General features: G+C 47.4%; 1 protein-coding gene across 1 annotated transcript in view; it reads right to left on the minus strand.

The window, feature by feature from the left end:
• Window positions 1-24,277, minus strand: part of TNPO3 (transportin 3) — an 82,994-nt gene that overhangs the window by 26,398 nt on the left and 32,319 nt on the right. The window contains 10 exon segments of the mRNA XM_073328965.1: window positions 418-483; window positions 1,181-1,272; window positions 2,025-2,132; window positions 3,035-3,181; window positions 4,979-5,117; window positions 9,407-9,582; window positions 13,462-13,605; window positions 20,310-20,466; window positions 21,480-21,553; window positions 22,970-23,170. Of these exon segments, the coding sequence (XP_073185066.1) occupies window positions 418-483; window positions 1,181-1,272; window positions 2,025-2,132; window positions 3,035-3,181; window positions 4,979-5,117; window positions 9,407-9,582; window positions 13,462-13,605; window positions 20,310-20,466; window positions 21,480-21,553; window positions 22,970-23,170 (1,304 nt within the window).

The raw sequence follows: 24,277 nt of genomic DNA on the forward strand, positions 1-24,277 counted from the left end.
GCATGAGCTTGCAGGACCTGCATTTTTAGCGGGTAAACCTGACTTGCTGGTTGGGGGGACAGCGGCTCAAGCGCTACAGACAAGAGCAACTCAGGGCTGCTCAGGGTATTTTCAGCCGTCCCTGAATCTTGGCAACTGGTTCTCCTGGCGGGGTCCTGCACCCCAGTGGAGGCACAGCATTCGTACCTGCCGCAGATCTCTTGGCTCCCGCACAGAACAATGAGGGAGCAAAGAAATCTGTGGGGAAACACACGCCCCTTCCGCGGCAGCCTGGGAGCATCTGCTGGGAGCAGCTGAGAGCAGATCATCGGGGGCGGGGAAGCTGGGCGGGGAAGCTGGGCGTGCATGTGCCCCTGGAGAGACATTAAGTGGGTGGGGCTGGGCGGGTGCCTGTATGAACCAGTGAGACAGACTCACTCTGTCCTTCTCGCTCGCCGTTGCTGTGTCCTGGAGGCGTAGGGCTGGGTGAAGCAGGCTCTGTCCCTGAGGCAGAGCAGAAATGTAACAACTAAGCAGGCAGGCTGCTAATGTTCCCAATGTTAGTTAATTGTTCCTATTCTTAGCCAATTCAGGCTCCTATATCTTGCCAGAGCATGCAAAGGAGCCTTATTGTAAAGGACACTGAGGGAACCCTGAGCTAGGAAGGGCTCTGGGCTTTCTCGTGTTTTTTCCCCTATGCCAGAGAGGGGGCACAAGGGGGCTAGATTACAGCTGAGGATCTATTTCACTTATCCATTGGAAAAAAATGCAGGACAATGATTAGCGAAACTCTCCGACTTCCATGTGTGAAAGTCTGAGCAATTCAAAGTGACAGTCTGCTTCACAGAACACCAAACAGCAAACCAAAACTCCTGTAATTTAAATGAAAATCCAGGATTAGAACTGGAATGCAGGGTCTTGGTTACTGTGTGTTTGTAACTTAACTTTCAGGTGTTTAGGAAATGCTGAACAGCTACTGCGACTGTTTTTCTGTGTGATAGTTCAAATAAATTACCAAAATAAGTGAAACTGGTGTGATTATATTGCATTATTTTGACAAATAAAATATGCAGAATTGTGGATGTTTTGGTGCAGAATTCCCCCAGGAGTAAACTGGTCAGCTGCAGCCAGAGCCCCGAAAACAAATGGGACGAGCCCCTACACCCAATCTTCACAGAGGCAGGCAGTGCCTGATACTCACTGGTCAACGCTCTTGGCTATAGAGGCCATGATGAAGAGAACAGCTTCCGTCACCTCCCAGGGAGGGTTCCCATCCTTCAAGGTAGCATAAAGCTGTGGGGCAGAGAGAGTCGGTCACACAGGAGGATTAAGAAAGTCAGGCAGCAGCAGGGTAGCACCTCTCCTTGGGAAGTGGCAGAAGAACCTGTTTGCTCCTCTCCTCCTAAACTGCTTTCCCAGCACTCTCTGGAGCCTGGTTCTGCACCGAGGCTGATCTAATGCTCACTGCTAGCGCCGCGGTCTCAGAGGAGGCCTGAAGTGCGCTGAGGCCTGTGACAAGACCCACTCGGCGGCAGCTCCTGGAGGCGATCTCACCCCGCCACCAAGAACCAGCTTTTATCACACAGCGGAGTGACTGCAGCGTCCTCACTGCTGAACGCCCCGAGGGGCAGCGTAGCGTGGCGTCAGCCGGCAGAGAGGAAAGGAACCTGGGAGACGGCCCCTGGGGCCCAGCCAGACCACACAGTGGTGAACGTGACAGGATATGCAGAGATCCTTCATTTTGTCAAGGAGGGGAGAGTACACGCTCCACTGTAGCTGGAGTGGGCTCTGAACTAACAGCGAGTGGTAGGGGACACGGCAATCCAGGATCAAGCCACAGGAGCCGACTCTGGCCAGCCTGGTGGAGGTGAGCAGCCAACACCGCCACAAGGAGAAGACACGGCCTCTCAGGGTAACAATCCATTCACAGAATATGGACATTACATCATCCTGTGCGTGCAAAGCCACGCTAAACATGCCCAAGGCAACAGAATCCCCTCCGAGGCAACTTATCCAGCGCCACGGCAGCATTACTAGGGGCTCACCTGGGCAAAACATTCCACCGATCCAACCAGGAAGATCAAGTCCTTCACCAGGTCCGAGACCCTCATCCGGAACTCCCCGAAGTCATCTGTCTCCTCCGGGACACCCTCCTAGCAGAGATTTAGAGTTGGAGGAAGTGGGGTTACAGCAGCTAAGGGGACTTCCAGACCCTAATTCACCCACAGAGCAAGGGAAGGGCAAGACAAGCTATTACATTAAGCCACCCTAAACCATGTGATCCTCTCTGCCATCTCAGCCGAAGGGGATTTCAAGGGATGGAAAGCAGGAGCACCAACATCATGTCAAGCGAGGTGTCTGGGGCTCATGATTGGCCCACTCCACACATCCTGCATTAACAGGCCAGATCCTCTCCCCGCACTGAGCTCCGGAAATAAAGGCAAGCTCTCAGACCCATGCAAAGTCTCCGGGAGGTGGGGGAATACAGCCGGGGATGGCACTAAGTATTCCAAGCGGCTCAGGCTCCTTCAAGAAGGGAGACAGTGACCAGCGGGGAGGACAGTCAGGTGAATGTGCTCAGCCTGCAATTCCACACTGGCATTTCAGCTGGGGGAGAAGGGGACCCAAGAATGGCAAAAGCAAAAATGAGACCTGCCAGCACCCAGCTCCCCCATCATACACTTGCCCACCCAAGAGTCATTCTAGGGCAGCACAGCCACCAGACCTCTCTGCCAGAACACAGGCTGGCTTGCTGAAGGGAGGGGTTGTCAGATTAGGCCCTCTAAGTATATGGCAGTTTTCGTTACTGCCCAATCCCGTCATTTCCATCCCTAACTGCAGATGGAAATGAGGGGGGTGGGCGGTAACGAAAACTGTTACGTGCCTGGTTCCTTAGCTAGCCATTACATGCAGAGCCGTTACACGTCTGGTTCCTTAGCTAGCAGTGACAATCAGCGCGTGGGGAAGGTGAGCTGCATTTCACCAGCCCCCCCATGTCCACTGCAGCCTACTGGAGCAGGGGAGGAAAAAGGAAGAGAGCTGAACGCAGCCTTACGTGGTCCGGGTCAAGCTGACAGTGTCTGGCCAGAGCATGCAAAAGCCTCTGGATGTAGGCTTTGAAGATGCTGTGTATGACTGCATCATCTGTTTTGTACAGATGCTCCCCCAGTCTGTACCAGAAGTTAAAGGAAATTTCTACCACCTGTTGGGAGAGGAAAAACAGCCACTCGTCATTTTCACAGACAGGATTTTGCCCCCATCCTCCTAGTGTGGAAAGTCGTCAGAAGGCTGCTGCTGAAAAGCACCGTCACAGGCTCCACACTTACACCTGCAGCCTCAACAAAGCCACGAGCAGCTCCTTCGGCTTCACAAACCTGCATTTTTCGCTTGTTGTTTAAGCAGTTGATTTAAAAATCAAACAAGTTAGTGCTGGGACAGCGTTTGGATGAGTGACCCTGCAGAGTAACAGTGAAGATGTCCCCACGCTGGGCATACTCTGGCCTAGGGAGCCATCCCCGAGCAAAGGGGTAATTCAGCCTCCTGGCTTCAAACCTCTTCAGATACTAGTGTGTCTTGCAGCAGTGGATAGAGCTCACTAGGAGCTCAGCTGAAGTCATCAGCTCATTTCATGTAGGTCAAACATCTGTCAGACAGAAACCTCCACCCCCTCCTCGCTCAGGCATGAGTCACCCCAATAACCATGGAAAGATAATGTGACTCACATCCCAAGGCCTGGGCCACACATAAAAACTGCATCTAAGAAAGCACTGCACCCTGAGTGTGGACCCAGTTACATGCACAGACGCATGCTTTATATCGGTATAACTGTGTCCATATGAGGGGTGGGGTTAGTATAATTATCAGCCAAAAGCTGACAGTTATCCTGGTACCCAAACTGTGTGCAGATAAGGCCTAAGGGACTTCTGTGTATTTGAAAACCCGCACCTCTAGAAGTTAACAGCATGCTAGCCCACTTAAAACCCAGTCAGTCCAGTTTCTACTTTTCTCATGAAGAGAGACTAATTTTAAAGGCTTGACTCCTCCATCAGTAAAGTTCTATGTCCCAAATAAAGTGACGGGTGCATAGGTAGTTATGAAACCAGGTCTGGCTGGTGACATGTATTAGTGCTATATGTAACGAGCACCAATCCATAAATCAGTACCTCTGTGATGGGGGCACATTTACTGAACACAGATCTGAATAGAAGGGGCACAGCAAACACAACTAAAGGTCAGTCAGCAAAATTTTAGTTAATCAAACTGTCCCAGGGGATATCCCAAGAGTGGGAGATCTGGGGAAATCCCACATCTTACATGTGATATTTTGCTATTCTGAGCTTCAGGTGGTGTGCAAAAGTGTGCCGGGGGGAGAAAGCGAGGGGAGATGAGATCACTCATCTGATTTGGGTGGACATGCAAGAAATTACCGCTACATTGGAAGCCTCAGAGAACATTTACCTACGTGGAACATTGAAAAAACCCATTACAAGGGCTAGCCTTATGGGTGAGCTGTGGTCAAGAGGCAAGGAGTGAGGCGGGCCTATAGTGTGAGGCAGCAGAAGCGAGCTAGGGGCAATGGGTCAGGGGGAGGCAGCAGAGCTGGGAGCAATGAGGGTGGGGAGCAGCAGGGGCCAGGGGAGGCACCAAAATACATGTTCACCCAGGAATCTATTCTCCCTAAGGCGGACCCTGACTGACTACTGCACAGAGAAGATGCAGGAAGCAAGATACAGCTCCTAGCAGGTGAGAGGTTTAAAATGCTTTCAAGCAAATTGATGAGGGACTTTTCCTTACCTCTTCCATCAGGAGAGGCTGCCTCGGGTTTCTATCTCAGGCACAGACGAGTTAAACAATACCTTCTGCATCACAAATTCAGAGCAAGGCTTTCAAGGCCACTATGGAACGGGACCTGAAACCTGCCCAAACTCGCTAGGCTATAAAGAAAAGCTTTCTGAAGATCTGATTGAGGAAGAAGAGTGAGTAACGCACTGAGTCCTACCTCATACTGTGGATGGCCTGCACAGATCAGCAACAACTCCAGCGTGCGCAGGTCCCCCAGCCCGTGGCCTGGTGAACAAACAATTTTATCCAGAAACGTCTCACAGAGTTCAGTGAAGACACGGCAGTAATTGAGAACCCTGTTGAAGGAAGTGAAGCAAATCATGTTTCACATGCAAATACCCAGTGATATCGTAAATACAGGGAGAAACTGTCTCCTACTTATGTACAGCATTAGCTTCCTGCAGCTAACATGCACTAAGCAGTCATCTCAGAGGCAGGGGTACACTGAATCCTTCCATTTCAGCAGCCTTTTTATCCAGAGACGTTTCTAATTCACCCCCCAAATTCAGGGAAATGGGGTTACAATGTGCTGAAGAGCATCATAGTTGTGGGAGTTATGTGCTTAACAAAATCTGAACTAAGAACGGCCATCCTGGGTCAAGACCAATGGTCCATCGAGCCCAGTATCCTGTCTTCCAACAGTGGCCAGAGCCAGATCCTTCAGAGGGAACGAACAGAACAGGGCAATCTCGAGTGATCCATCCCCTGTTGTCCAGTTCCAGCTTCTGGCAGTCAGACATTTTGGGACACCCAGATTATGGGGTTGTATCGTTGACCATTTTGGCTAATAATCACTGATGGACCTATCCTCCAGGAACTTAACTAATTCTTTTTTGAATCCAGTTATGCTTCCAGACTTTGCAACATCCCACAGCAAGGAGTTCCACAGGTTGACGGTACGTTGTGTGAAGAAATACTTCCTTATGTTTGTTTTAAACCTACTGCTTATTAATTTCATTTGGTGACCCCAAGTTCTTGTGCTATGAGAAGTAGTAAACAACACTTCCATATCTACTTTCTCTACACCAGTCATGATTTTACAGACTTCTATCACATTCGCGCCTTAGTCATCTCTTTTTTAAACTGAGCACTCTCTCTTTTTAATCTCTCCTCATATAGAAGCTGTTCCAGACCGCTAATTATTTGTGTTGACCTTCTCTGTACCTTTTCCAATTCAAATATATCTTTTTTGAGATGGAGCAACCAGAGCTACATGCAGTATTCAAGATGTGGGCGTACCATGGATTTATAGAGAGGCAATATGATATTTTCTGTGTTATTATTTATCCCTTTCCTAACATTGCTAGCTTTCTTCCCCCCCCCCCTTTTTTTTTTTGGCTGCTGCACATTGAGCAGATGTTTTCAGAGAACTATCCACAATTATTCCAATACCCCTTTCTTGAGTGGTAACAGCTAATTTAGACCCCATCATTTTCTATGTGTAGTTGAGATTGTTTTCCAATGTGAATTACTTTATACTTAACACTGAATTTTATCTGCTATTTCGTTACCCAGTCACACAGTTCAGTGAGATCCCCTTGGAACTCTTTGCACTATCTGGAATAATTTTGTATTCTCTGCAAACTTTGCCACTTCACTGTTCACTCCCTTTTCCAGATCATTTATGAATTTGTGAAACAGCAGGTCCCAGTACAGATCCTTGTATTGACCTCTCTCCATTGTGAAAACTGACAGTTTATTCCTACCCTTTGTTTCCTATCTTTTAGCCAGTTACTGATCCAGGAGAGAACCTTCTCTTATCCCATAACAGTTTACTTTGCTTAAGAGTCTTTGGCATGTGAAACATCTAAGGCTTTCTGAGAGTCCAAGTACACTATATCCACTGGATCCCCTTGTCCACATGTTTGTTGACCCCCTCAAAGAACACTAGACTGGTGAGGCATGACTTCCCTTTACAAAAGCCGCGTTGACTCTTCCCCGACATATTGTATTCATCTATTTGTCTCATAATTCAGTTCTTTACTCTAGTTTAAATCGATTTTCCCTGTACTGAAGTCAGGCTTACCGGCCTGTAATTGCCGGGATCACCTCTGGAGCTTTTTTTAATAAAAAATAAAAATCAGGGTTACATTACCTATCCTCCAATCATTTGGTAGAGTCTGTTTTAAGTGATAAGTTACATATCACAGTAGTTCTGCAGTTTTACATTTGAGCTCTTTCAGAACTCTTGGGTGATACCATTTGGTCTTGGTGACTTATTACTGTTTATCAATTTATTCCAAAACCTCCTCTATTGACACCTCAGTCTAGGACAGTTCCTCAGATTTGTCACCTAAAAAGGACAGCTCAGGTGTGGGAATCTCCCTCACATCCACTGCAGGAAAGACCAATGCAAAGAATTCATTTAGCTTCGCTGCAACGGCCTTGTCTTCCAGGAGCGCTCCCCTTTAGCGCCTGGATCATCCAGTGGCCCCAGTGCGTTTGGCAGGCTTCCCACTTCTGAGGTACTTAAAAAGAAACATGCTGCTGTTAGTTTCTGTGTCTTTAGCCAGTTGGTCTCCAAATTCATATTTTGGCCTTCCTTGTTACACTTCTACACTTGCCGTGTCAGAGTTTATGCTCCTTTCTATTTCCCTCAGTAGGATTTGGCTTCCAACTTTTAAAGCTGCCTTTTTGCCTCTAACTGCCACTTTTACTCTGCTGTTAAGCCATGGTGGCATTTTTTGGTCCTCTTACTGGTGGGGGAATGCATTTAGTTTGAGCCTCTATAATGGTGTTTTTAAAGAGCTTCCCTGCAGCTTGCAGGCATTTCACTCGTGACCACTCCTTTTAACGTCCGTTTAACTAGCCTACTCATGTTTGTGTAGTTAGCCCTTTCTGCAGGCGTACCATGGATCTATGTCGAGTGTGATATTTTCTGTACTATTATTTATCCCTTTCCTCATGGTTCCTAACATTGTTAGCTTTTTTTTTTGACCGCCGCTGCACACTGAGTGGATGTTTTCAGAGAACTATCCACAATGATTTTAATACTCCTTTCTTGAGTGGTAACAGCTAATTGAGTGTAGTTTTTAGTAGTCATTTTTGTGTAGTTAACCCTTTCTGCGGTCAAATGGTACTGTGGTGGGCTTCTTTGGTATTTTCCCCTCTACAAGGGTGTTAAATTTAATTACACTATGGTTGCTATTACCAAGTGGTTCAGCAATATTCACCTCTTGGACCAGATCCTGTGCTCCACTTAGGACTAAATCAAGAATTGCCTCTCCCTTTATGGATTCCAGGATGTGCTGATGAAAGTGAAGACCACTGCCTGGTCTAAATTGGGTTCCTCAGAGTGAAACTTTAATACGTACCCAGGACAACTATGAGACTGTGGTTCAGGAGAAAGTTTAGGACATCCATCTCCATCGCTGCAAACAGACCCCAAGAAGTCTACCAAAATCAACCTCAAATGCATTCGGCACAAGAACAGGACATACAGTACCAGAATGGAGGGACTGTGCAACAGCGTATGATACACAAGTACGTGAACCAGCTTTATCAGCCTTGAATTTTACAGCAGCATGTCACAGACAGGGAGGCAATTTGTGTTAGAAGACAGGATTGCTGTCCTGGAAATATCTTTAGAAAACAATTTGAGGGGCTGAGTTGAACAGCAAAAACCTGTCCTCAAACTAACCAGCTTTGCTATTCTGTTTGAAGGAGGAAGATCAAAACCAAGACCACAGAGACAGTGAGGGCTGATTGCCGAATGTGAAGTCTCTCCGTTTGCCATCTCTCAGTTCCCGAGGACCGACAGCACAGCATTGTGTAACAGACAGCATGGCCGAGTGGGCTGAGCACAGGACTGGGAGTTCTAATGGCAGTTCTAGGAGTGATCTGGGGCATGATCCATGGAAAGCCACCACCCTCTTCACCTTCATTTTCCCCTCTGATAGTGCTGACTTCAGAGGGAGGTAGCAAGGAACACTGGCTGCAGGGTGGGGGAGAGGAGACACTGCCACAAGAGATCTGCCAACTCACTTCCCATCTCTTGCCTTTGTTTCTCCTTTTACCCTTTATTCTGTCTTGTCTCTCTGCACTGTAAACCCTCTTATTGTGCTAGGCACTGTACAAGCAGAGTGAGGCCTTGATCTTGGTTGGAGCAGCTAGATGCTAACATCATAAAACCAACAAGAAGGGCTCTTTAACATCGGCACAGAACTCTGTAGATGGAAGGCAGGACAAGTCCCATGCCGTAGCACTCACAAGGCTGGTTTTCGTCCCTCTCCGGAAGGCTCAGCCATTCCACTCTCTGTCTCTCATCACTCCATGAGAGGCGCACAGCGGCACGTCTTCTGCTGCCCTTTGATAAGAGCAAAGCACCAGCGTGCCTGCAACGCTCCCTCCTGCCTGCCCAAGCTCAGGTTGCTCGCCGCCGGCAATTCGAGCCTGGCGTACTGACGGCAAAGGGAAGCGCCATTAACTCAGCCATCCCTGTTCTGTGAGCAATCATTTGCATACGACACTCCAGAGCGCTGCACAAACACAGCCGATCCCAAGAATAGCTCTGAACAGACAAGTTGACAGTTAATTATTGCAGCTCTCCCCCCTCTCCAGGAACACCGGAGGCTCATTTGCTTACTTGTCTAAATCCTCCCGGGCCACAGCCATGTGATAGGCGGCCTCCAGCGTCAGGACTCCCTGGAAGAGCTGCAGTGCGAGGGGCAGGTTGGTCTCCACATTTTCAATAGCATAGAGAGCCGAGCACACACAATCAGAGGCTGCCTCGTGCAGGTTTGAGGACGTCTTGTCTTGTCGCTGCAGGACAGAAGGGGAGGAAAGGAGCCAGGTGACTGAGGAGCGATAAACAAGGCTGCACCTAACGAAGCTTTTGTTTCATCTCAAATACCAAGGCACGTTTCTTAATACACAGCTCTCCCCACACCACCTCCTTAGCCTGCCCTGCATAGCCTGCTGCTGTACCCAGGGGGCAACTGACCTTCGCCTCATGGAACCCTTCTGGCTTCTCTACATGGCACGTAAAGAGGTGGAACAGAATGACTCAAATCTCAGGTTTGAGATATTTCAGCACCATGGAAAAATTGTACTACCCCTTTCTCCTTGGGTGGTGAAGCGGAGGGGAAACACCCCCCTGAAGTGCGGATAAAATACTGGTTTTATTATCCTGGTGGCTTAGGGTGGGCCCTGCCTGGTAAACATTCATGGCCATTGTGCAAGGCTCATTTCACAGAAGCTTTAATAGCTACGATAGGGCTGGGGGCAATTAGGAAAGGAGACAGGGCTGGCGTACAAAGAAGGAGAGAGCAGACAGCGAAGAGGAGCGGAAACAAAGGAATAGCAGTAATCCGGTGCACACCTATAGATGCCCTTTCATAAGGGGATCCTCAAGCATTTTGCAAACATTGAATAATTAAGCAGCACAATCCCTTGCGAACAAGGAAGGGCAGGGAGAAATTAACTGCAAAAACTATCATTAATGTAACATGCAGGCTGAAAAGCTGAGCACTCAGAAGTCAGAAAACCCCAGAGGATAACAGTTTCTATTGCAACATTAACTCAGACTTGTTTCATGCATTAAGGGCTGTCTAGTCCTCTTTCCATTGTTAAATGGGAACCTTAATTTGCATTTTTGTTTGCTTAGATTGTATCGTGCAACAAATGCAAAGCAAGTTACCCGTTTCATAACGGCATAATAATAAAACATTAGACAATACCTCATCCATGCAACAGGTCTGAGTGAACAATGCAGGACGAACTGGTACCATTTGGGAATTTCTGACTTGTGTGTGCTTAGCTCAGCTCTTCAACTTTCATGTTGCATTAATGCAAGTTTTTTACATTTAATTTTCCTGTTTTACTGGAGCTCTTTGGGGTTTCCATACATATGGAGAAAGAACAGCTAACTCAGGAAAGTCTGAGTTAAAGGTGTCAGAAAAAGGAGGGATAAAAGCGCAGTACTGTACATGAACAAAATATTGACTTAAATGTTCAGAACTTGGAAAATCTACAGCCAGTTTTGTTTCTTTGATGAGGATTACAAACCAAGCCAAGTTTTATGCTTCTAGCCTTGAAAGTTAACGACGTTTGAATATTTTAAATCCTGTGCAGATGGAGAGAACTTTATTCCAACACTCGCCTAATGCGAACAAGTGTTAAAGGCACCTTGCTCAAAGCCTTACAAAACAATTCACCTTTAAGCATAGTGAATTTCAGCCAGGAAGAACTGTATATGAGGGATGCAATGTTGTAGCCCTGTCAATACCAGGATATTAAAGATGCCAGGTGGTGGAGGTAATTTCTTTTATTGGACCAACTTCTGCTGGTGAGAGAGAAAAGCTTTCAAGCCACAGATTCTTCAGGTCTGGGAAAGGTACTCCGAACGTCACAGCTAAATGCAAGGTGGAACAGATTGTTTAGTGTAAGTAGTTATGCTGGTCCCTTAGAATATGAGCTAACTACTTATGCTAAACAATCTGTTCCACCTTGCGTTGAGCTGTGACGCTCAGAGTACCTTTCCCAGACCTGAAGAAGAGCTCTGCGTGGCTCGAAAGCTTGTCTCTCTCACCAACTGAAGTTGATCCAATAAAAGATATTATCTCACCCACCTTGTATATGATGGAGAAAGTTATGAGCTCCTAAAAAGGGAGATTAGTATAAAACCTTGCACTCATTCTTAATTTAAGTGGTCAGTAACAGCAACTGATAGCAATGTTCAATTCGCAGATGGGAAGCAGACAGAAGTTGAAGTCAAACTTACTTCAAGTCATAAAGAACATCAGTGACAGAAGCTGGAATGGAATCCAGGAGCCCTGGCTCCCAGCCTCATGCTCTAAGAACTCGACCAGTGGTCCCCAAACTGGGGGGGTGCACCCTCCTAGAGGGGCACAGAGGAATGTTTGGGGGGAAGGGGGTGCGGTGGCGAGGTCCAGGCCAGCCCCCACAGGGGGCAGGGCAGGGAGTGCCACCCACCCCAGCTCCGCTCCACCCCCAGCCCAACTCCGCCTCTAGCCCCAGCTCCTCTGCGGAGCCAACTGGACAGTAATGGAGAGGGAAGCACAGACCGATTCCATTACTGGTAAGAGGGGGGTGGGGCACGACAGGAAAAGTCCACCAGTGAACTAGACAAAGTGGAACTGGAAGCATCAGTGAACTAGACAAAGTGACCTCTTAATAGAAGTTGAGAAAACTGATGATGAATGGGCGAGACTGTGAGAACAGGAGACCAGATCGACTAGAATTTTGTGAACTTCTTTGCGGAGGTACTGTCTGCCAGAAAGTATAACTGAGTTTGCAAAGATTACAGGATCATGTGGTTTCTGCAATCCAATGCCACCCCACTCCCACTCCAGTCCTGCCCTGGACCAATGTGCTATAACTGGAAACAGTACGGTGAGCCATTTCATGACCCATCTGGGGTTAAAACTGCTGAATCCCAAGCTACACAGAGGAAGGATTTGTTGCAGTAGGGCTTTCGACAGGAATGCAGGCAAAGGGAATAACGGAGTCCAGGGGGCGAGAAGGTGTCTTACCATCTGCTTTAATTAAAAACGTTCATACCACTCAGATCAAGGACTTTCAAATGCAGCATGAGAAGAAATACATGGTTCTTTTCACTATCTGAATAGCTGGAGGTTGGGAGTGTAGATGGATGATGACCCTGATGATCACCCTGAAGAAGGTGCAGGTTTCTCCCTCCTCTATGGTACACAGCCAAACTGGAGAACAGGTCTTACATTCACATTTTAAGTCTACTGTGTTTTTGGCCCAGGGCCTTCACCTATCCATCCCCCAATAATCCCTTTGCAGTTCAGAAAACCAAGATTTTGTTTGAGTTGCTCTTTTCCCCGCCTATTTCACTCTAGAGAAATGGAGCGAGGTTTCCTCCCCGACTCCATGAGCCACAGTCCTTTGCTGTTCATTTCTCTTACTCGGTAAAGGCTAAAAATGACATCTTCAACCCTCCCTTTCACCATGCTGTGCTTGGGGCTAACTTCACCCCAGTCTGCTCACAAAGAAACTTCGCCATTCACCTTCATGGTCTCTGACCCAGAATGGAATAGGATCAGATTGGAAATTCACAGAGAACGTAAGCATCACCCCCTTCTCCACTTCCCTGTCCAGTCCCAAGTTCAGGATTCAGTGCAAGAACGCTGGCCCATGTTCTAGGCGTATCTCAGGTCAGCGACAGCAGCAGCTGGTTCCAGAAAACTGGAATCCTAAACTCGGGACTTGACATGTGGACAGAAGCAGCACTTAAACTGGACTCTTGCTCTTAAGAGAGTCCTGTGCTCCTGTTGACACCCACTTCTCCAAATTGCCAGTTCTTGACAGCCTTCAGGCTGGAAATCGAGGGGGCACTAAGCAGAGCTATTTGGGGCACTGGGGAAGAGCTAGCGTACAACCAGCAGCACAGTGGGATAAGAGATGGGTTGGGTCTCATACTCAAGACAGAGAAAAGGGCCCAGGAAGGGGAGTAAACTTCTCTTTATGACCCGCCATGCAGACCACCAATGAGCTGTCATCCTAGTGTGCCAAAGTTTACAACGGATTTGTAACAAATCTGCACAGGGATTTCAAACTGATTTAAAAGTTTTGCTGCTCCTCTCCTGGTAAAAAGTTAACATCGTTCTTCCCGGGCAGAGAGGAGCTCGGTCAATGGCCTGAGCGAATACTCACCAGCACCTCGAAGAGGAGGGACAGTAACTTGCTGTTGGCCATGAAGTTACTATCCAGAACTCCCAGGTTGAACCAGCTCCCCAGGCAGCGGAAAATTTTCATGAGCATCTTCTCATCGTTGCCTGCTTTCTCTACACAGGTCATCTGGGGAGAAAGAGCAGGGACGGAGAATTGGTTAGAGACCCGAAGTTACCAGTTCATTTCCACAAGCACAAAACTGACGCCCTCCTGCGTTCAACAGGTTTCTGGAAGCTGTGAACAGAGAGGATCAGCGTTTCAAGGTACGCAGCATCCATGGCGTGATCGTTGAGGGATGAACTGTATTTAAAAACCAGAATTCCCCCACACCCATCAGTGTCAACGTGAAGAGACTCGTCTATATCACTAAATGACACCCCACGCCTAAAATCAGCCTCTCGAGAAAAGCGCATGGCAAGAAACATGAGCCACGTACTATACCCGGAATGTCAGTCTGGCAGGACAAGTGAAGGAAGCACGATCGAGATAGGAGATGACTTGAGCCCCCCCGCCCTGCCTAAATAGACAAGCCCCCCACGTGATCTAGGGACTAAACCAAGCACATCAATTGACTTCAACTGCAGTGACAGCACATGGTGAGAAAAGCAGCTTGGAATATGTTCACCCCTCCACAGCACATCAATTTCCTACAGGGTCCTGTCTCAAAGATAGATGAAGCCCAGCCCTAATGAGCTTCCTATTTGCCAAGTCTCAAGTTAAGATTTCCTTATGCTCACTGCTGCAAAATACACTCGCATCACTAGCGTCTCGGTGATGGCTTTGAAAGGTAAAAGGCGTCGTTCAGGCCCGCTTGAGGACAATCATTACACCATCGTGCCGCAAGAAACTGGGGAGTTATTTCTGACTGTGGCTGGGGGCCCTCAGCCTGGGGGAGGGAGAGCCTTCTGTTGTTCATCAGCAACCCCACTGACAAGGTTTGCCAGGACCCATCCAAAGGGGGCCCTTTCCGTGCGAAGCTAGAAGAACAGCCTCATGTTTTGCCCAGTCAGGGCTTGAGTGGACCCTGGACCACCCCAGCTCCAGGGAGAATGGAGCCTACAAGTTTGACAGTGTACCTTAACTTTCCATACCAAATGGAACCTTGACAGTGTACCTTAACTTTCCGTACCAAATGTTTTAAGAGGGTCATGCTTACTGGTCACTTGATAATCTAGTCCAGAAGGCTAGTAGCTCTGTACATTATTACAGCCTCTAGAGGACTCCAATAAACCCTCTGTCTTATTAGACAGAGGTTTTATTAGGACAGCAGGGGGTCTACTTAGCTCATGGAGAAATCACACAATTTTCATGGGTTGGTCACGGCATAAATGGAAAATTTCGCAGATGGGTTACATATCCCTGAAATTCACTATTTAGACTGCGATGAACCCAAGAAAATGGTGCAACTTCTCCCACAGCATTTCTCAGACTAGGGGTCCAGATCCAAAAAGGGGGTCAGAAGCCTATTAGGGGGCCGCAGTATTGCTACCCATACGTCTGTGCTGATGCTGGGGGTTGCGCTGCCTGGGCGCCAAGCTCTGCCGGCAGAGCGGAGAGCGGCGGTTGCTGGCCGGGCGCCCAGCTCTGAAGGCAGCGCCACCGGCCAGCAGCTGCAGAGAAGGGAGGGCACGGTATCGTCATCCTTACGTTGGCGCTGCCTGAAGAGCTGGGCACCAGGGCAGCAGCTGCTGCTCTCCGCTCTGCCTTCAGAGCTGGGTGGCTGGAGACCAGATTTCTTGGTCTGTAATGCAATTTTCACAGCAGCGAAGAATTTGGTAGACCCCTAAATATAAGTAACTTAAAAAAATATGAGCTAAATCCTATATGAGTTATATATATAAGTTAAATCCTAGACAGAGACACCCGATTTCTTTTTGCTCTTCAGGCAGCTCATTAAAATGCTCACTCTGGACTTTGGAAAGGAAATTTGGGTGGTCTGAATACAGAATCTTTAATATATGCAGAGCGCGCCGGGGCAAAGCAAACACCTGGGTGGAGTCTGCCTGGCAAAGCAAACAAATGACAGGCTGTCCCACGATTTTCTCTCAGAAGGCATATCTGCAGACGGACCACCAGCAGATATCACCAGAGAATTGCCACCGTGCTGCCAAGAGCCACTTTTCCTTTCAGACTTCAGGAGGGTCATCGTGGTGGAACATGCTCAGAGATTCTACCACTGGGTCCAGCTGGCCTGCTCATGATCCTTTATGATCCACCATCAGCTTTTGACTAACCCGGGCTTCCCACATCATCTCTACTAAGACAATAAGCAATCAGAGAGACATGAGCTTGCTCAACTAACCAATTAACTAATCAGACAGCCGGCTTCTCTCTCTTCACAGAGAAAGTGCCAGAGGTGGCTAGAGCGAAAAAGCAGCACAAAGTTTTAAGGGTAACACTTCTGCAGATCCATAAAGATAGAACTTAGGCTTTAAACTAGGTTGAAATTTAAACCAGCTAATTCTAGTACAGGCTCCAGGGTGAGGTTCTGTGGCCTGCAAGGTGCAGAAGGTCAGACTAGCTGATCACGATGGTCCCTTCTGAAAGTCTCATAGACTTTTACAGTTAGAATCTGGATTAAACCAACTGGCAAAATTAGGAATGTGTTCTTCACGGCCATCCTTATATACACAGGTGCATTGTATGGTGTGAGTTGTTTTTTTTTCTGGGGCGGGGTGGGGGGAGAAGAGAGGGGAGAAAGAAAGAGCAGACACATAATCAATCTGCCTCTGAAGCATTAGATATTGGCCACCGCTGGACATGGGATACCTAACTGATTGGACCGGTCTGGTCTGACCCCATGTTCCTAACCTCCCCTGCTCCTGTTCTTGGCTATACATTTGTATGGAGGCAGCCTTTTTGAACTTTTAAACTAAGCGTTAAGCTACCAGTTAAATTTGAAAAGAAAAGAATTAAACTTCAAAAGCAGTTTGAACACAGGAAAATGAGGAATTCTGGACAGCAAGGTAATAAACTGGGGGATGAGTGCAGTGCCGGGTCACACCACAGAACAGGGTTAACCCCCATATTATTTATACTCCTGGTGAATATTTTATTTGTCAAAATAATGCAATATAATCACACTGGTTTCAATTATTTTGGTAATTTATTTAAACTACAATATAATAGATGGAGAAGAGGAGTGGGGAGCACTGGCAAAAATCCCCAACCCCCGCCCAGTAATGTAACTAGGTTTGACCTTTTATTTCTAGTTATTAGACAACAAATATATGCAGCCATAAGCTCAGTGTCACATCATAGGCACCTGAAGAGCAAGTGAGGGCTGGGGAATCAAACTCACAATTTATAGTGACTACTGACCATCTCCAAATAGATCAGTAGCAAACAGTTCATGGAGCACATTTTGATAGGAAATTTTTTCAGTCCAAAAATTTAGTTCAGTTCTAATCACTAAAGCACCATAAGCATTTCTAAGGCCATACTGTCCTTTACACCACTCTGGCAATGTAAAGGAGCCTTAAAACTTTTACACCTGTTTTATACTCCTGCGAGAATTCACAAAGACAGTGGGAACAATTCACTAAGCAGGCAGGCTGCTACATTCTGCTCTGCCTGAGGGGACAGAGCCTGCCCCATGCCTATCTCCTCAGAAACACCCCAATGCCCTCTACCCTTCCATGCCGAGCATGCTGCAATAGGAAGCGAGAGGAACAGTGTCTCTCCCTCTCTCACATGCATGACTGCCAAGCGCTCCCTGCAGTGATTTATGTCTCTACCAGCTGATCCAGGAACCCAAAATCGACCTGCCTGTGCTGCCAGGGATGGGCGCATGACCGCTCTTGCAGTTTCCCTATCAGAATTCATTTTTCTGCGGGGGACATGAATTCTGCGGGGGACATGAATTCTGCGCACGCACAGTGATGCAGAATTCCCCCAGAAGTAATTATTTAGCATCTTCACTGATGAGCTGGAAAGAGGAAGTAACCAGCATGTTAACCAAACAAATGAAACTAAACGGTAGGGAGTGAAGAGTCTGGGGAAAAAGTTACAAGCAACAACAAGGACACAAATACAAGGACCTAGACTGAATAAAAAGGAGCTGAAAATAAAGTGAGATTTAACACAGGAGAGATATGGAAAGCCGGGGAGTCAAGACAAACACAAGACTATATTGGACAATGAACTGGAGGTGCTTGTTACAGGATAGCAAAGAAAAGGGCAACATGCTCCATATGATTTGGAGATCCTTTGGGGCAGAAGTACCCCATCACATTGCAGGAAGCCTCTTTATGGCTTCAGAGCACAACCAGAATACTATGCCCAATTCTGAGCAATCAGGTATCAGAAAGATACAAACAAGCTGGAGGCGATCCAGAGAACAAAAGGAATTAGAAATGGGCAAGAGAGTTGATTCACAAAGTAAGGTTAAATAGTCTACATATGGCACAGCTAATCAATGGCTAGAAGGGAACATAATAACTGTCTGCAAATAACAAAGGGTGTAGTATCAAACTGAGAAGGGAATTTGACTAGGGATGCTGGAATGGGGGTGGGGGGAGGGGCCACAGCCTCATCACTTTTAAAAGAGGGAAGGCGGGGCCTTGGGGGGGAGTGGGTGGCACGAGGGGCAGGGCCATGGTTCCGACACCAGTGTCCCCCTTACTTTTAGGGCACTTCTGCCACTCCTGAATTTGACATCTTATGAAGTTCTGTAACTAGGAGTAGTGGCATTAAAGAGTGCACAGGAAAATTTAGGGTGAGCTTGGTCGGGTGATGGAATAATTCCCTCAAAGGAAGTGGTGACCCACATCACTGGTGGCATTCAAAACTGGATTAGACAAAGTGCTGAAGACACCCTGGGGAATGAACCTGCACTAAGCGAGAGGTGGTTTTAAAGGTGAAGAAGAAGAGAGGTATGCAGATCCGTTCCAACTCCAACAGCTACGAAAATGAGAAAAATTATGGCCAGAGTTGAAGCAAAAGGAAAGCAGCTGGAGGAAAAGACTGGGGAACAGACAGCAAAGCAGACACAGATGCAAAGGGCAGCGAAAGGAGAGAAACAGAGAAAGCATGGGCTGCAAAGCAAAAAAATAATTTCTGTTACCATCTATTATAATTATAATACATCAAAATGCAATTCCATCTGGGGTTCTAGGATATTAACAGCCTTATTATGCACAGCTGGGGGGCATGTTGTATTTCCCATTTAAATAAGCAATGTGAAATGGTAAAAACTAATGAGGAGCTCTGCATTAATGTGTGTGGGGGCTGTATTTCAGTACAGCCTGGAGCTGGGTGGGGAGGGGTCCAGATTGGTATCTCTTGAGTATTTAGTTCAAACAATTTAGTAGGAAACGAGTAAAGCATCCTTGGGAAAACACTGACTGAGTAAAGTGGGGCTGGATATAGTCTAGTCAGCTCCTTTCAATCTCTGTGAACTGCTTTGGAGACGGGTTGATTCATTTCACTCCTCAAACCCAAGTCACAAGCCTTGTTGAGCACCAATGTCCTCAAGCGGTTAGCTCCCTGGAGAGCCTGGGCTCCCCTCAGTGGCACACCAGTGGGAAAACATCTAGAAATTGACCTGTGGATGTTGATTTTTCCATCCAGGTACATTTTTGCAGTTGCCACCATATAGGATCCTTTGGGTGAACAGTACGGGAGCATTGGGAACATAAGTACACCCCTGTACCCTGATATAATGCAGTCCGATATAACGTGGTAAAGCAGCGCTCCGGGGAGCGGGGCTGCTTTACCTCATTATATCCGAATTTGCGTTACCGCAAGCGGTTCCTCTGCGCCCCACCCACCACCTTATTTGCTGCGGCCCCCCCGCCCCAGCTCACCTCCGCCTACGAGCGCGCCGCAGCTCCGCTTCTCCTCCCTCCCAGGCTTGCTGCGCCAATCAGGTGGAGCGGAGGTGAGCTGGGGTGGGCTGCAGCACGTAAGGGGCAGAGGAACCACTCCCCACCCCAGCTCACCTCCGCCTCCTCCCCTGAGCGCATTGCCGCCGCCGCCCCGCTTCTCCCCACCCCCCCACAGACTTCCTGCACCGAACAGCTGATTGGCGTGGCAAGGCGGGGGTGGGGGAGGGGAGAAAGGTGTACATTTCTTCAAGGCATTGCACGAAGGGCATGGGTAAGTCAAGAAAGAACTCACAGTAAAAATAAGATACATAAGATGTCCTTTAGGTAGCTGTAAACCCTAAAGTGCTTATTCTGACAAATCAATACCTCTTATTCGAGAATTACTTTAAAGTTTCTCTCTGCCAGTCTCCTTTTATATTAAAATAAGGTAAGTGAATGGTCTGAGATCCCTCATCTTTTTATAATCTATAAATAAGGCCCTACTTAATTCACGGTATTGCAGACCCCACAGGTGGCCGACAGCGGAAAAAACAATGGACATTATTACTTTTCCATGATTTTCCATGGCTTGTCCACAACTCAGCCACGATTCAAGTAGGGCCTTATGTCTAAACGCATTTAGCGCCAGTGAGAGCTGCTAGACTGACAGCCCAGGAGGCTGAAGGCCTTTAAGCACAGAACAAAGAGTGGCAGGGCAAGTTTCCTCCCCACATTGCCCCTCACTAACGTGTCTCAATCCTGACCTGGAGAAACTAGCTGGAGGGGTAGTTAAGTATCCATGACCAAACTCATTCCTTGGCCTACTGCTTACAGCTGGGGGCCAGCTGTGCTTTTTTGTTTGACTCTCATCCGCTAGGGACTGGAGAGAGCAACTAGTTTCATACTGGCGCTGTTAGGAGCCCTGATAGCTTCCTGATCACTTCCAACCCGGGCTAGATCTGAAATAGTCTCACCCGAGCAGGCTGATTTGTCACATGCCTGCATTCCAGGTGATCTACTTACTAGAAGGGAGATCACTGTACTGGAGTAATAAGCCAGGTCTTCAATGATTTCAGTACGGCGGTTGGCTCCAATGCGCAAAGATCGGCTATTAACCTCCTCTGGTAGCACCGTGAGGATCTCCAGCAGAAAGGGCAGTGATGTCACGTCGTTACTGTACCTGAAGCAGACAGAGTGGAAAAGAGGTGAAATGGCATGGAGAAGAAAGGGGCTCGCCAACATGCACGATATCGAACTCCACAAGCGTCTAAGCACCTTTAACACCACAGTGGGAGAGGAGAGGAATCTCACTGGAAGAGATTCTGGACAGAGTTGTCCGAAAGCACATGGTCTGGATTCATGTCAAAAGCAAACGTTAGGCTATGAAATAAATGAGCATTACCGACCCCGGTTTGGGGTTTAGTTCTCCCACCATAGTCGGAAGTGCCTGTCAAGGAGGATGACAAAAAACTCTTGTTCTACAAATACAAGCAGTTAAGTCCTATTACATGCAGACGCCGCCAACAATGATGTCATGCAATCTCCATTTCACATTGCAGTGGCTTTGTCGAGTGGAAACTTCGCACAGCACCTGCACCATTTCACGACAGCGCCCTGGGTACGTGCTGGCCTCATGCAGTGACAAGCATTGCTGGATGTGGATCCTACTTTGAGCTCCAGTTGCTCAGTGACAGTACTCAGCCCTAGCAAGAAGCGAAAGGAATGTCTCACGACACTAACTAGCTACAGTTGCAACCCGTGAAGATGCAGCATTGACTGGCTTGAGACTCCTGATCAACCCTAAACCAGAAGGATACGCCAGCTATGCGCGCGAGAAAGGGATTGTAAAGTAATACAGAAATGGAGCTGAGGAAGACTTAGACCGGAGCCCCAAAAAAGCATGCACGGCTTCCATCACAGATATGTCTATAAACTGACTTGCCACTCGCCTCACCTAGAACACTTCACGACTATAATTCAATTGGAATCAGGAGCTACTTAAATTATCAGTCACAGAAAGGTTATTTTCTAGCACTTTTTCAACTCTTTTGTATCCGTTGTGCTTTCAGTGCAGTTGTGCTTTCAGATCATTACCTTTCTTTTCGCATTCCTGTAGGCCAAGTCTTGTAGGAGTGGAGTGATTTGTAGGGTTAATATTTCTATAAAGCTTAATGATATAAAACAAATACTTACTTTTCCACCAGTGTCTGTACACAGCCCTTCCAAGAAGCCATTTGTAGGGCGAGATCTGCTATGGCTAATGCCAGCTAAAATGTGGGGGAGGAGGGAAAAAAGAACAAGTCTAAGACCAGTGCTAAAAACACGGAGTGTCCAATTTGTGCGGCTAGACAGGGGGAAAAACATCCAGTTTCTGTTCAGCAACACTGGGAGAAGTCAAACCCTCTGTGAAGGAAAGCCAGACCCCTCCAATCTCATGGGAATCTCACAGGACTTAGTAGCCACGAGCCACAGTACTATTTCTCTGGTGTGTAAGCAGCAACAGAATACTCATAACCAATGCACCACTCCACCAGGACAGAAGGGGCTGCGTGACTTTTGCTGGGCACATCATTTAGTCACAGGTAACAGTCTCATTTCCTTCAGGCTGAGGGGTCATAGGGCCTTCAACTCACCTTTCAGACTGAGGCCAGCACTCTCCCACCCACTTGCAAACTGCAGTATCTGATCCAGATGGCCAACCATCTTCTCCATGGCTGCAAACCTTCTCTCAGGTTGGCTAGTGGAGGCTGCATCATACACACTATTCCCTAGAAACTTAGCCAGTCTCCTTGGTAGCACTGTGAGGTTATTTGCATTTAATTTGGAACTGAAGCCAGGTACAGTTCCTCTGCTATAAACAATTTTCATCCAGGCCCAACCTTGCCTGCACAGAAGTCAAATGCAAAATTCCCATTGACTTCAACCAGTGCATGATCAGACCCTGCAGGCTGATCGAGGACCAACAGGTAGCAAGGTTGATTTGGACTTCATAGGGATGTAGTGACAAGTGCTCTGCAGTGTCACGCAGGAGAGCTAAGTTGACGGCATGAAGGAATAATTAGTTCAATATCTAAGATGAACACAGGCCTGGGGAAATGGTAGCACCTCACGTCAGAGACCTTCCAGTCTCTGAGGGTGTTTTGATGGGTAATTCAATGTTGTTTTCATAGCTGAGCAGGGAAAAGATCCTTGTATAGCAGCTCCGCCCATCACTCTCCCAAAGCAGCACAGAAAGGGGTAAAATAATGTATTAACATATTGAATCACTGCTGAATTCATCATCGGACAAGAAATAAACTAAGCTGAGCCTATAAATGGAGATACTGCTCTGACTGGGTCTAAAGGGCATTGATTTTCCTTTTCTCCGTTTTTCCTGCTCCACGCTAAATGAAGAAGAGCCAGGGCACATGAATGCTGGATTTCTGAAAGCCAGCAGTGAAAAACTTTAGTTATGATTAAACATGACTAGCAGCATCTATTTCTTGCCCTTTCTCCTAAACAAGGCAGCAATTATTGCACAGAATGGATTTGACGGGGCAGTGGTGTAAATGTTACAACGTGTCCACAATGCATATCTAATTAAGGCACTGAATTATTCATCCTTTATTACGGAAAAGTGGTATGCAACTGCCTTGAGAAATGCTCCTTTTCCACCCCTACACCAGGAGTAACACACAGTTTACCTGAGTTACAATGACCGGTGACAGATCTTTCAAGTTCTGGATGTGGGACAGTAAAGAGTCCCGCAATGAAGCATGCGAGTCTGTGGGGAGTTCATAGAACGACGTCTGAATCTTCATCTTCATGGTCTGCGCTGCGAAGTAGCATGATTCTACATCCTGCCGGATCTGTAGCAACTGGTCTGAGATCTCCCACGCATGAACCTAAAGGCAAATTGGAACATTGCCGTCAAGCAGAGAAAGACATGGAATAGAACTCAGATTAGCTAAACATTAATTGGCAGGGTTTTTCGAACAAAATGGACTTTCCACAAGTTTAAGCATCAAGTCTGTAAAAGGAAGAACCCAGAATTCCTGCAGTTACAACTCCCTTGTTCTTAGCAAGACTATCACCAGAAGTGTTGAACTGGGGACTCCCTTCTGAAGGCGTTGCTGTCAAAAGTGTCAGTCACTTAGCAGAGGCTGGTTACACAGAGATGCCAGGCTCAAGCACAACGTGAACCAACTTCACCTCACGGTAAAAGAGCAAATCATACACCTGACATGGGAACTGCTTAGCATTTCCAGTAAGGCGGCTACTTTGGTGATTAAACGGAGAGTCAGCTTTGCCAGTGGACCTTGGTTTACACAGGCAATGCTTACTGCACTTCCACTCCTGTTCTAAAACAGCGTTCATTGCCAGATGTGTGACAAATCACAGTTCAGCAGCACAAGACGCGCTAGCCATTCACCAGCAGCACCATTCACCATACAGCCTGAAGCTGCAGTCACCTGGGACTTTCCAGACCCGCTTCAGAATCCCAGCTGGGCCTCACAACACATTTCCTGGACCTTCACAAGTGACTAAGAACCGCACCTGAGCTGTTGATAGCTAAATGAAGTCATTTCATGGGGTCAGGGGAGAGAGAGAGGGAACAGAAATTACAGGAAAATATTTTAGTAATAATCATTCTGCAATTAGCTCTTAGATCTGCGAACGAGACTGGAATGCAGCTCACACTCCAATGACAAAAACGGCCAGATTAGCAAATAATGAGGTGGCCAGGGCAGTCTTACAGAGCGATCCTGACATCCCAGTAAGCTGGGTCCTCTGAGACAAACTGTGTTCTAATACAGCTGAGCCAAGTGCAAAGCGACGCATCTAGGAACCAGGAACATAAGCCACAGCTACAGAATGGTTCCCGGGGAGGAACCAACATGAAAAGGGGCTAGGAATCACAGTAGACAAGCAACTCAACCTGAGCTCCAGGTGCAATGCTGTGGTGCAAAGGGCCGTGCGATACTTCGACGTATAAGCAGAAAAGCGGTGAG

The sequence above is a fragment of the Lepidochelys kempii genome, chromosome 1, assembly GCF_965140265.1.
Source record: "Lepidochelys kempii isolate rLepKem1 chromosome 1, rLepKem1.hap2, whole genome shotgun sequence".
In the NCBI taxonomy this organism is placed as follows: domain Eukaryota; kingdom Metazoa; phylum Chordata; order Testudines; family Cheloniidae; genus Lepidochelys; species Lepidochelys kempii.